The sequence below is a fragment of the Rhinatrema bivittatum genome, chromosome 4 (genome assembly GCF_901001135.1).
Source record: "Rhinatrema bivittatum chromosome 4, aRhiBiv1.1, whole genome shotgun sequence".
Taxonomy (NCBI): domain Eukaryota; kingdom Metazoa; phylum Chordata; class Amphibia; order Gymnophiona; family Rhinatrematidae; genus Rhinatrema; species Rhinatrema bivittatum.
The window spans coordinates 66,579,311-66,593,135 of NC_042618.1; the positions used below are offsets into that span (position 1 = coordinate 66,579,311).

A 13,825-nucleotide genomic window follows, 5' to 3' on the forward strand; every position below is an offset into this window, starting at 1 on the left:
GACTCAGAGTTCCCACTCCCACTCGTGGCGGCTGAGAAAATCAGCTTGCACATTGTCCACCCTGGCAATGTGAGAGGCCGCAAACTTGTAGAGGTGTTGCTCCGCCCAGTTGACTAAAAGCAGAGCTTATGCAGCCACCGAATGACTCCTGGTTCCCCCCTGATGATTGATGTAAGCCACCATCGTCGCATTGTCGGAGAGTACCTTCACTGATAGTCCCTCTACTAAAGGAAGGAGGGCCTGCAGCGCCAACCGAACCGCTTTGGTTTCCAACTAATTGATCAACAACCAGGAGGATTCCGTTCTTGTCCATTGGCCTTGCATTGCCGTTCCTTGACAAACCGCTAACCACCCATTTATGGTTACCACTATTCCAGGAGGGAATTTCCAAATCCACCCCCCCCCCCCCCCCCCCCGCTGTAAATTGTCTGGACACAGCCACCAAAGAAGACTGGACCGTGCTGAATCCGTCAGTGGGAGGAGAAGATGAAACTGTTCAGAGAGTGGATTCCACCAGGAGAACAAGGCAGACTGAAGAGGACGCATATGCACAAAGGCCTAAGGCACCAGTTCGAGAGTGGAAGCTATCGAACCAAGGACCTGCAAATAATCCCAGAGCCTGGGACGAGGCTTGGATCGCAAGGACTCCACCTGAGTGAGAAGCTTGGACAATCTTTCCTCTGTAAGAAAAATCTTTCCCAAGATAGTGTCGAACCAAGCACCCAAAAACTCCAAGGAGTGGGAGGGAACCAGGTGACTCGTCTGGGTTGACCACCCAACCCAACGAGCTCAACATCTGAGGTACCCTCTGCACCGCTGTCTGATTTCGATCAAATCAGCCAATCATCCAGGTAGAGGTCTACCAGAATCCCCTCCTTTCACAGGGCCGCTACCACAACCACCATCACCTTAGTGAAGGCTCTGGGCACAGTCGCCAGACCGAATGATAGAGCGCAAAAAATTGAAAATGATGCCCCAGGATCACAAACCGCAAATATTTCTGATGATCCGGGTGTATAGGAATGTGCAAGTAAGCTTCTGTCAGATCCAGAGACGCTAGAAATTCCCTTTTGTGTACAGATGCTATCACCGAGCGAAGAGTTTCCATCCAAAAACAAGGCACCTTTAGAGTCCGAATGACTCTCTTAAGTCTAGGATGGGACGGAAGGTGCCCTCCTTCTTGGGCACCATGAAGTAGCTGGAGTAGCGCCCTCGCCTGAGCTCTCCTGCAGGTACGGGAACTATGGCGTCTAAGTCCTGTAACCGCCGCAGTGTGTCTTGTACAGCCCAGCGTTTTTGGTGGTACCCGCATGGGAAACCGTGTACCGCTCGTGGATCAGCCGAGCAAAATCTAACATGTAACCGTGTTCTACTATACTAAGGACCCACTGATTTGAGGTTAAGTTGGTCCACTCTTCTAGAAAAAGGGATAACCTCCCCCTATTCTTAGGATGGAAGAGTGGACCGGCCTCGTTTCATTGCGCTGACCTGGGACCCCCATGAGATTTTGGGGCTCCATCTCTGGCAGGCCGGCGCACTCGAAAGGACTGATTCCAAGAAGATTGGCAGCCAGGGCCCTGTCGAAAGGATGAACCGGCGAACTGTGAAAAGCAAAACTGGTAATTTTCCCGAAATCTCGCCTATTGAGGAAAGGATCCTCTCGTCCTGGGTCTATCCTCTGGCAACCTATGGACTTTATTCTCCCCCAGAGATTTTATCATGTCCTCCAATTGTTGCCCAAAAAGCAGCTTACCCTTGAAGGGTAAGGAACCCAGTTGAGCCTTAAACGAAACATCTGCAGCCCAGTATCTAAGCCAGAGGAGCCTGCGGGCAGATACAGCCGAGACCATAGTCCTGCCAGAAGTCCATAACAGATTATAAAGCTCGTCAGCACTGTAAGCTACCACCGCCTCCAGGCGCCCCACCACACTTCAGAAAGGGATGATGCTGCTTGCAAATCCTGCACCCAGCGGAGACTGGCTCATAGCGCGAAACTGCTGCACATAGCGGCCCGGACTCCTAAGGCGGAAACCTCAAAAATCTTTTTAAGTTGCAACTCCCAATTTGCGATCCTGCAAATCCTTCAGGGCAGTGGCTCCTGTTACCGGTATGGTAGTTTTCTTAGTCACTGCCAAGACCGTGGCGTCCACCTTAGGGACCTTAAGGAGGTCCAGCACTTCCTCTGGAAGCAGATATAACTTGTCCATAGCCTAACTTACCTTTAAACCAAGGTCCCGAGTGTCCCACTCCTTAAACAGAAGATCCTTAACTGACATATGAAAAAGGATCGAGCTGGACCCCTGAGCCCCACCATCACCGGATCCATGCCCCAAACCCTGAGTCCTTCGGAGGAACCTCAATGCCCAGCTCCTCCAGAATGGCTGGGATAAGTGGACCTAGTTCATACCTTCTGAACAGGTGGACCACTCTGGGATCATCGCTCTCCACTAGAGGTGTGCCCACTGGCTTGGCCGGCTGGAGCTGGTAATCCTGATCCACATCCAGTCCCTCACAAGTGGCTTGCTGAGGAGACTCCCCTTCATCCGCAACATCTGTATCTGAACTGTCCACCGGACTGGAAAGGTACGGGAGAGGGCATTTGGCCTAGGGGGCTTCTATGCCACTGTGTGATTTGGTATGCTTGTGGAGTGATGATGCTCCTGCCCCAGCTGCCAGCGATGCCGGGACCTCATGGGGTACCTTAGTAACCCTGGATCTTTACTGCTTTCCGTGCTTTGAAGGCTTTCTGCAGCAACAAAACAAAATCAGAGGAGAACGAGGAAGAATACTCATCCGAATCTTTCCCCTGTTCCTCCTCGGAGGAAGAGATATGAGCTACCTGCAAGTCGCCCCCCCCCCATGGGCAGGACGTGGCGAAAGAGATGGCAGGGAGCTCTCCTCCCCCAGGGCAGCCTTCTGCTCCCTGAACATTTGTAGTAAGGCTTCAGTATCTGCGCTGAGGAGAAAAAGGTCCTGAGGCTGCTGCAGCAATTCTGCCCTCCCAGGGTCCCTGCGTGCTCTAGAGCTGCTGCGATTTCACCGAATAGGCTTCCCCTCTCGACAAGCACCTGGTACAAACTCTGGCCCACAGGCTGCACCAAGTGGAATGATCCCCAAGCTAAATTAGGATCTGGGCCTGAAAAAAGAAGCAGCACGATCAAGACAAACCCCCAGGAGCTCGTAGGAATTGAAACGGAAGGCGAAAACTGCGTCGGAAGGAAGGAGGGCCAAAAGAGACCGCTAGGCCGGCTCAGTTGTTTTTTCTTGTGTGCAGATCTTCAAAGGGTGAGTGAATCGGGCTCCCCGATATCACCCTCAGCGAGTTACAGGGCTCCCAACCTTCTGCTCCAGAGCCTCTGCTACCAGGGGGGATGGTCCCACCAGGACCTAGCAACCCCCTGGGAGGCTTAGAGATATCTTCTCTGGTTTTTTTTTGTTTTTTGTTTTTTTTACTAAATCCTTGTCTTTAAGATTCCCGAAGGAACGAATACCAACAAACTAAAAACCTAACACCAAACCCAGATTAAAGTTTTGCACCTCCACCATCTGCTGGAGACAGAGATATACTGACAGACTCTAGGTGGCACCTCAGGGGTATAGGACAGAGTCTGTTAAAACTTCTCTGTCTCCATCTGCTGGAAGGGAGGCAAAACCCAGGAGTCTGGACTGATCCGGGTACATACAAGGAACTCCAGTTATACTTGAATGATGTAGCAGGATGAGAAAGGAAGGGGACTTTGGCCTATTACAGAGGTCTGCCATTTTTAGGAACAGGACTGTGCTATGACAGATCTTTTGTCATCTGCTTCTAATGTATAAAACGCAAATACCTTAAATGCCCATTTCTGAATTAGGGGAGAGCGGATTCCAAACTCTACATTTTTATAATTGATGCATACTACTTTAATAAACTAAAATTGTTCTCGTGTCATTTGATCTTAATTCTGCCAGCCTCAAAACCCTCCTCTGCAACATAAATTTTACTCTAGGCCCAGATCTAACCTCCTTATACGAACATATTGAATCAACAAAAATACAAAACTAATTACCTTCAACTCATCCTCTTTGTTGGCCACTTGTATTAGTCCAGTTTCAAGCAATTCTTCAACTGTCTTTATTTTCTCATCTTTTTCTTGAATACTGCAAAATTAAAAAAACAAAACAAAACCTAGTATTAAGATAGGTTTCCAAGAACTACTAGGCTGGTTATGTTTACATCAACTCTATTTGTCCATGGTTAAACTACTGCTACCAGATATTTCTCTTCACCCAAATGATACTAAAGACACCCGAACAAAAAGGTAAAAAGGGACTCACCTTCTTTGCATTTGTTCCATCAGGTCTTTATTAGCCTACAAATGAAATGATGAGAAGCCAGTTGGATTTTTAATATTGACATTGTGCTATATAGCTTCCAAAAGACCACTCTTGGGACTGTCAAATATACTATTAAAAAGATATTGATTCCTAGAGTTCTACCTTCCAATTAAACATTTTATGGGGTTTTGTTTTTTTTTTATTTGCACTGATGAAGAGCAAGGCAAAAACATCCTAGTAGATCTTAAAGCAGACCTTTAACACAAGCGCAAATTCTTAGAGCACCAGAGGATCGGTCCCATCAAATCTCAAATTATGTTCAAACCAATTAAATTTATCCAACTCCCTATTCCTATATGTGCTCTCACCACGCTGTTTTACCATTTTGCTAACTAAACTGTGGTTTATTTCCGTATTTTGAAAGTGCTTAGAAAAAGCTGGGTACCACAGTACATCCATAAAAAAAAAAAAAAAAGCACACTCACATCACACACAAAATGCCTTCCCCTCTGGGTCTCCCTGAGAAAGGAAAATTGGTTCTTACCTGCTAATTTTTGTTCATGTAGTACCACGGATCAGTCCAGACTCCTGAGTTTATGCCTCTCTGCCAGCAGATGGAGACAGGGAAAGTCTCTCTGATACTGCTTCATAAACCCCAGTGCCACCTGCAGTTCCTCAGTACTGATCTGTACCTAAGCATAAAAACCGACAAAACAATGCAAAGCCACACTAATTAAAATATTTAAAAGTACTGAACTGCTTCAAGCAAGTCTGCATGCATAAGAACAAAACTACAGCTGAGTGGTCGACTCTCCATCTTCACATTTGGGCGGGTTCTAGACTGATCTGTGGTACTACAGAAACGAAAATTAACAGGTAAGAGCCAATTTTCTTTTCCCTGTACGTACCCGGATCAGTCCAGATTCCTGGGATGTACCAAAGCCCCCTACTTAGGGTGGGACCTGGAGAGTCCAGCTAGCAGAACACTTTTGCCAAAACAAGGGGAGCCTGAACCTCCCACATCCATGTACCAAAGCCCCCTACTTAGGGTGGGACCTGGAGAGTCCAGCTAGCAGAACACTTTTGCCAAAACAAGGGGAGCCTGAACCTCCCACATCCAAGTGATAGTGTCTTACAAAGGTATGCAGCGACTTCTAAGTCACTGCCCTGCAAATCTCCTGAGGAGACACCAGTTCCACCTCAGCTCAGGAGGCTGCTTGTGAACACACAGAATGAGCCCGCAAGCCCTCTGGAATTTCATGACTGCAAGTAATGTAAGTAGGTGGAAGGAGGACAACCAATGGGACAGTGCTATACCGGGGTACAAATTATATCGCAATGACAGAGAGGAGCACCCGAGAGGCGGTGTGGCACCTTATGTCTGGGATGGCATAGAGTCCAACAGGATAAACATCCTGCATAAGAATAAATGCACAATTGAATCTTTATGGGTAGGAATCCCTTGTGTGTCGGGGAAGACTATAGTGATAGAACTATACTACTGTCCACCTGGTCAAGATGGTGAGACTGATAGTGAAATGCTAAGAGAAATTAGGAAAGCTAACCAAATTGGTAGTGCGGTAATAATGGGAGACTTCATTTACCCCAATGTTGACTGGGTAAATGTATCATTGGTACATGCTAGAGATATAAAGTTCCTGGATGGAATAAACTACATTTTCATGGAGCAATTGGCTCAGGAACAGACAAGAGAGGGAGCAATTTTAGATCTAATTCTCAGTGGAGTACAGGATTTGATGAGAGAGGTAAATGTGGTGGGGCCGCTTGACAATAGTGATCATAATATGATCAAATTTGAATTAATGACTGGAAGGGGGACAGTAAGCAAACCCACGGCTAAGCGTTCAAAAGGGAAACTTTGATAAAATGAGAAAAATTGTTAGACAAAAACTGAAAGGAGCAGCTATAAAGGTAAAAAGTGTGCAAGAGGCGTGGTCATTTTTAAAAATACCATCCTAGAAGCACAATCCAGATGTATTCCACACATTAGAAAAGGTAGAAAGAAGGCAAAACGATTACCAGCATGGTTAAAAGGGGAAGTGAAAGAAGCTATTTTAGCCAAAAGATCTTCATTCAAAAATTGGAAGAAGGATCCAACTGAAGAAAATAGGATAATGCATAAGCGTTGGCAAGTTAAATGTAAGACATTGATAAGACAGGCTAAGAGAGAATTTGAAAAGAAGTTGGCCATAGAGGCAAAAACTCAGTAAAAACCTTTTTAAATATATCCGAAGCAGAAAGCCTGTGAGGGAGTCAGTTGGACCGTTAGATGACTGAGGGGTTAAAGGGGCACTTAGAGAAGATACGGCCATCGCGGAATGATTAAATGATTTCTTTGCTTCGGTGTTTACTGAAGAGGATGTTGGGGAGGTACCCATACTGGAGTAGGTTTTCATGAGTAATGATTCAGATGGACTAAACCAAATCACGGTGAACCGTGGATGTGGGTAGAAGATGTGGGTAGGCCTGATTGACAAACTGAAGAGTAGTAAATCACCTGGACCGGATGGTATACATCCCAGAGTTCTGAAGGAACTCAAAAATGAAATTTCAGACCTGTTAGTAAAACTTTGTAACCTTTAATTAAAATCATCCATTGTACCTGAAACTGGAGGATAGCTAATGTAACCCCAATATTTAAAAAGGGCTCCAGGGGCGATCCGGGAAACTACAGACCGGTTAGCCTGACTTCAGTGCCAGGAAAAATAGTGGAAAGTGTTCCAAACATCAAAATCACAGAACATATAGAAAGACATGGTTTAATGGAACAAAGTCAGCATGGCTTTACCCAGGGCAAGTCTTGCCTCACAAATCTGCTTCACTTTTTTGAAGGAGTTAATAAACATGTGGATAAAGGTGAACCGGTAGATATAGTATACTTGGATTTCAGAAGGCGTTTGACAAAGTTCCTCATGAGAGGCTTCTAGGAAAAGTAAAAAGTCATGGGATAGGTGGCGATGTCCTTTCGTGGATTGCAAACTGGCTAAAAGACAGGAAACAGAGTAGGATTAAATGGACAATTTTCTCAGTGGAAGAGAGTGGACAGTGGAGTGCCTCAGGGATCTGTATTGGGACCCTTACTTTTCAATATATTTATAAATGATCTGGAAAGAAATACGACGAGTGAGATAATCAAATTTGCAGATGACACAAAATTGTTCAGAGTAGTTAAATCACAAGCAGATTGTGATAAATTGCAGGAAGACCTTGTGAGACTGGAAAATTGGGCATCCAAATGGCAGATGAAATTTAATGTGGATAAGTGCAAGGTGATGCATATAGGGAAAAATAACCCATGCTATAATTACACAATGTTGGGTTCCATATTAGGTGCTACAACCCAAGAAAGAGATCTAGGTGTCATAGTGGATAACACATTGAAATCGTCAGTTCAGTGTGCTGCGGGCAGTCAAAAAAGCAAACAGAATGTTGGGAATTATTAGAAAGCGAATGGTGAATAAAACGGAAAATGTCATAATGCCTCTGTATCGCTCCATGGTGAGACTGCACCTTGAATACTGTGTACAATTCTGGTCGCCGCATCTCAAAAAAGATATAATTGCGATGGAGAAGGTACAGAGAAGGGCTACCAAAATGATAAGGGGAATGGAACAGCTCCCCTATGAGGAAAGACTAAAGAGGTTAGGACTTTTCAGCTTGGAGAAGAGACAACTGATGGGGGATATGATAGAGGTGTTTAAAATCATGAGAGGTCTAGAACGGGTAGATATGAATCTGTTATTTACTCTTTTGGATAGTAGAAAGACTAGGGGGCACTCCATGAAATTAGCTTGGGGCACTTTTAAAACTAATCGGAGAAAGTTCTTTTTTACTCAACGCACAATTAAACTCTGGAATTTGTTGCCAGAGGATGTGGTTAGTGCAGTTAGTATAGCTATGTTTAAAAAAGGATTGAATAAGTTCTTGGAGGAGAAGTCCATTACCTGCTATTAAGTTCACCTAGAGAATAGCCACTGCCATTAGCAATGGTAACATGGAATAGACTTAGTTTTTGGGTACTTGCCAGGTTCTTGTGGCCTGGATTGGCCACTGTTGGAAGCAGGATGCTGGGCTTGATGGACCCTTGGTCTGACCCAGTATGGCATTTTCTTATGTTCTTATGTTCTAAGGCCGCCACCTGCATCTTAAGAGAGCTAGGAGACAAGCCTTTAGCAAAACAGTCTTAGAGAAAAGAAAAATGTCAGAGATGGAGGACCTGAATGCCCAGACTCCATTAGCAGTGCACCAGGACTCAAACTTCTTCCAGACTCTAATATAAGCCATTTTAGTGGATCTCCTTCTGGCCTGCAATAATGTAGTTATGACAGACTCCGGATAACCTCTACACCTTAATCACCACCTTTCAAAAGCCATGCCACTAGACAGAAGTGAACAGCCTGGTCTGAAAATATGGGACCCTGATGCAGTAGACCCGTCAGATGACCAAAGTGAATCGGCCCATTCACTGCCAAGTTGACCAGATCTGCAAACCACGGACGGCATGGCCCCTCTGAAGCAACCAAAATCACCTCACCACGTTGTTTCTCTATGCGACGCATCACCTTACGCCAAGGTAGGACTAGAGCGTAAACACCTTTGACTGAAGAATCTAAATGCTTTCGCATTTTAATGAGTCGCCATTAAATCCACAAGGAGATCCCCACCAATCTCGGATGAGTTTCATAGTGACTTCCAACAATTCCCACTCACCTGGGTCTGAGTCTGACTCAAGAAATCCACTTGAACATTTTCAGCTCCGGCTATGTGGGACACCGCTATGCGCTCTAGATATGTCTCTGCCCACAGAATTCATTCATGAGCTTCCCGAACTATTGCCTGGCTCTTGGTTCCACCCTGCCAATTGATATAAGCTACTGTCGTCTCATTGTCCAAATGAATCCTCACCTATCGACCTCTTACCAATGGTAAAAACTCTTGTAAGGCTAGAAGGACCGCCCTGGTTTCCATAGTTTATAGACCATGCAGATTCTCTCGCAGACCAGGTACCCTGGACTGAACGATTTTGACAAACCGCTCCCCATCCAGAGAGACTGGCTTCAGTAGTAACTATCATTCAGTCCGGTACCCCAAGGTCCACCCCTCGAACAAGATTGGAAGACTGAAGCCACCAAGAAAGACTCTCTCTGGCTATGCCTTCAAGAGGCAACAGTAGCTGAAATTCCTCTGAGACCAGCTTCCAACAAGCCAAAAGCACCCTTTGTAAGTGCCTCATATGAAAAAACACCCACAGAATCAACTCCAGAGTTGAAGCCATTGAGCCCAGAACCTGCAAGTAATCCCAAACTTTGGGCACACGCAAGTGCAACAACTGCCATACTCGACTCTGCAGATTTAGAACTCCTCTGAAAGATATACTTTGGTGATCAGTGTGTCAAACAGAACACCCAAGTACTCCAAGGATTGAGTCTGCGTCAAACGACTCCATCCATGTTTACCATCCAACTGACTGAAGAACCTTGAGAACTTTGCGAACAAACTGGTGACAAAAGAGCCTTCGGCTTCACCCTGATAGTCATTCAGATATGGGTGCACAAGGACCACTTCCTTCTGGAGCATCACTACTACCGGTACCCACCACCGCCATGTTGGTGAAGGTGCGTGGCTAGTCCAAAAGAAGGGCCTGAAACTGAAAATGTTGACCCAGGACCGTGAAGCAAAGAAAACGCTGCAAGTCCAGATGGATGGGAATGTGTAGATAGGCCTCCGTGAGATCCAGGGAAACCAGATACTCCCCCTTGCAAACCGCTGCTATCACGGACCTCAAGGTCTCCATTCGGAAGCGTAGCACCTTGAGGGCTGCATTCACCTTTTTTAAATCGAGAATCAGGCGAAACGTGCCCTCCTTCTTTGAGACAAAACAGAAAGAGTAGTGTCCCATGCAAACTTCCACAGGGGGAACTGGAATTACAGCTCCAAAGCGCTGGAGACTATCTAGGGTTTTCCGTACTGTAGACTGCTTGTTCACGGGACCGCAGGGGTAAATTAGAAATAGTTCACGAATGGGCCAAGCAAATTCTAAAATGTAGCCGTTTCTCACCATACTGAGAACCCACTGGTCCTGCTTAATCCTAGCCCACCTGTCGTAAAATTGAGTCAAGCAACCTCCTATAACAAGAACGACAGAGTGGACCATCCTCGCCTCATTGGGCTGACTTACTGCTGGCCGAAGTTCCCCCAGCAACTCCTCAGAACGGCCTCCAGGCACCCCAAAAGAACAGTCTCCAGGACTACCCTCGAGGAGAGAACTGCCTCTGAGAACCTGGCATGGCCCTTGCGGGCTCAATCTCCTATCAGATCGAAACAGAGATCATGCCTGAAAAAGTCTTTTGGCTCTAGGCTTACCCTCGGGCAAACTGAGTGCCTGGTTATCTCCAAGAGATTGAATCAGGTGTTCGAGATCTTCCCCAAACAAAAGGTGACCCTTGAATGGCAGCAAACCCAACTGCCCAAGACATCCGCTACCCAGTTATGCAACCAGAGCAATCTCCTGGCCGCCACAGCAGAAGCCATACCTCTAGAGGATTTGCGTACCAAATCATAGAGCATCCACCCCGTAAACCACAGCAGCCTCGATGTGCTCAGCCCTGTCTATGTTTTCCGACTTTGGAAGGTGTTCTTGCATTTATTGCACATAGCAGAGGCACAGATGCTGCATGAAGCTAGCACAAATTGGCGCTTGCAAACCTAAGGCCAAGACTTCAAAAATCCACTTGAGGTGCACCTCTAACTTGTAATTCTGCATGTTTTGTATTTTTGTTTTTTTGTTTTGTTTTTTTTTTAACGCCATGGAACCTACTACGGGAATAGTATTCCTCTCAGTAATCTCATCTACTTTAGGGAGCACAAAATACTCAAAGTCCTGCTCCGGTAGGGGATAGAGTTTCCTCATGGTCCTACCAACCTTCAAGCTAGAAGTAGGCATCCCCCATTCTGCCTCAACTATCCTCTTAACCGACTTGTGGAATGGAAAGGACATCAGGGGACCTCTTAACCCTTTAAGGACTGGATCTGCTCTTTCCAAATCCAGGTTGTCTTGGGGGGGGGGGATCTTGACCCCTAACACCTGAAAAGCCAAGGGGAGAAAAACATCCAGCTCCTCCCTCTGAAAGAGGCATACCACCTTCGGGTCATTTGCCCCAGGAGCAGACCCCACCGGGTCGTCTCCTTGCCCCATATCCCTGGCTGCTGGATCAACTGGACCCACCAATGCCCTTTGGTCAGGCTCGTCTCGTCTCCCTAGGATTGTCGGATGCATCTCTCTCCGAGCAGCCCCCCCCCCCCAAAAGAAGGGCAGAGCATAATTCTTTGCCTGCCCAATTTAGCCTGACCTGAACCAGACTCCACCCTCCGTACAGGCTGGGCCAGTAGGGGCTGAGAATGTGAGACTCCACCAGTAGACTGCTGCTGTGCCAAAAAGGCATCATGGAATAAAACAAATTCAGGTGAAAAAGACCTAACTGCTCCAGCCCCCTCAAGGCATGCTGCAGGGACTGACAGTAAAGGGCTTTCTTCCCCCTCCAGCCCTCGATTTTTCCCAAAGTCTGATCAGGCTGGGGACAAATGCAGAGAACCCTCCCCCACTCTCTCCGACAGTGCGGGAACAAGCACCAAAAAAATCCGAAATGGCCTCCGCTCCCATGCCGGTTGGGTTAGAAGCAGCTCCTGAGCCCCAGCACACACCCGACTCCGAATCACCTGACCTGTGATGCTGCTTCACGGTAGGAGGACCACCGGAAGAGCCCTCCCTCCCTCAAGACAATCGGAACAGGGTCTGCCCCTATTAAGCCTCGGGCAACCACAGAGGGGAAAGCCACAGACATGGGGAGACCCAAAGAACAATAAAAACTAAAAAGAAAACAGTCTCCCTCGGAAACACAGCCCCTCTTATTACCAAATGAGAAGAGAAAGCCTTGCCTGACTGAAGCAAATACCCTTTTTTTTGTCAACATAAACTTTATCCCCCTGAGATTTAGAGCCTAAAATAAATAGGGGATCAAAATATTGTTGGAGCCTGCAGCTGCCTGGGTGACCTCATGACAGGGAGGGATCTGGACAACCAGATTTACACCCCACAGGCGCACAGACAGGCACACAGAAGGGTAACAACCCCTGACCCACCCGCCTCAACCGGACAGAGTAGGACCCAAAAAGATTCCTTGAAGAGAAAAATAAAGAAACCCCCGGGGAGGAAGCCTCAAAAGAAAAGTCAGCCAAAACTGTAGAACTGCAGGTTTCACACCCTCTGTCATCTGCTGGAGACAGAGAAATACTGAGGAACTGCAGGTGGCACTTGAGTTTATGAAGCAGTATCAGTGACACTTTCTCTGTCTCCATCTGCTGGCAGGGAGGCATAAACCCAGGAGTCTGGACTGATCCAGGTATGTACAGGGAACATCTGGTTGCTACAAAGTGTCAGGCAATCCTTGGTCTAGTTCAGGTTTACATTCACAGGCATTTCTCTTGTTTTTATAAAGGTTAAATGAAGGTGAAGTTTTACTTGGAGTGCCTAGTTCCATTGTTTGTTTACTTTCAGCCCGCTCCACTTCCTATCTTACCTCTGTTCTTATACTCAGCTATGTCTGAGTTTAAGAGAATAGTTCAGTAAAACTAGAATTACTGTACTTTATTTCTGCATTTATCATACATAAAAGTGTATTTGAATTAAGCTAATAATTCTATGACATACTTACACCCAGACTTTTTTTTTTTAACCATATTGAAGCATTTTGCCACTTATAGCAAATCTTTTCAGTTAATAAGCAGAACTATAAGTTCTTGAATACTTAAGGGACAAGAATTTAAACCTAACAAGATCTAGTGACTGGAAACTACTGAATATGTTCTACATAAGGGGATTGGCAAACTCCAGCATGTCCATAATATAGCATGCAAATATTCATTCCAACTGACATATCAATCTCACCCTACAGACTGTATGTATTACAATGCTGGCACCATGAGCTTTCTCATAATGCACAAGATCAGCACAGAGTGCCCACACATTTTGAACATGCTCGTGGTGGAAGCACTACAGTGCTGTCTGCATGACAGGCAGTTTTTGGACAGCAGTAGGATCATTTCATTAAGAGGGTCCCCCTATCTCTACCTCAAAGTAGCTTTCCTTTGGAGGAAGGGGGATTATAGCATAGGAAAACTGCAATAGTGATATTACTAGGTTTTTAGTCCTCTGTCATAAGTTGCAGACCCCTTAGTCTAAAACCACTCAGCGCACAATCAGAACTATGGAATCTGTTGCCAGAGGACGTGGTAAAGGCAACTAGCATAGCAGGGTTTAAAAGAAGTTTGGACACGTTTCTGAAGGAAAAGACTATAACATATTAGACAGATCGACTAAGGAAAGCTATTGCTAATCCTGGAAGTGAGTAACAGGAATATATTTTCTTTATGGGATCTGCCAGATACTTGCAACCTAGATTGGCCACCGTCAAGAAAGGATACTGGGTTC

At 46.0% G+C, this 13,825-nt stretch overlaps 1 protein-coding gene across 7 annotated transcripts in view; it reads right to left on the minus strand.

The window, feature by feature from the left end:
* Window positions 1–13,825, minus strand: part of KTN1 (kinectin 1) — a 342,484-nt gene that overhangs the window by 162,821 nt on the left and 165,838 nt on the right. For all 7 annotated transcript variants that reach the window (XM_029598255.1, XM_029598256.1, XM_029598257.1 and 4 more), the window contains exons 19-20: window positions 4,318–4,352; window positions 4,050–4,140 (exon numbers count right to left, since the gene is read on the minus strand). In XM_029598255.1, the coding sequence (XP_029454115.1) occupies window positions 4,050–4,140; window positions 4,318–4,352 (126 nt within the window). The remainder of the gene's footprint in view (window positions 1–4,049; window positions 4,141–4,317; window positions 4,353–13,825) is intronic.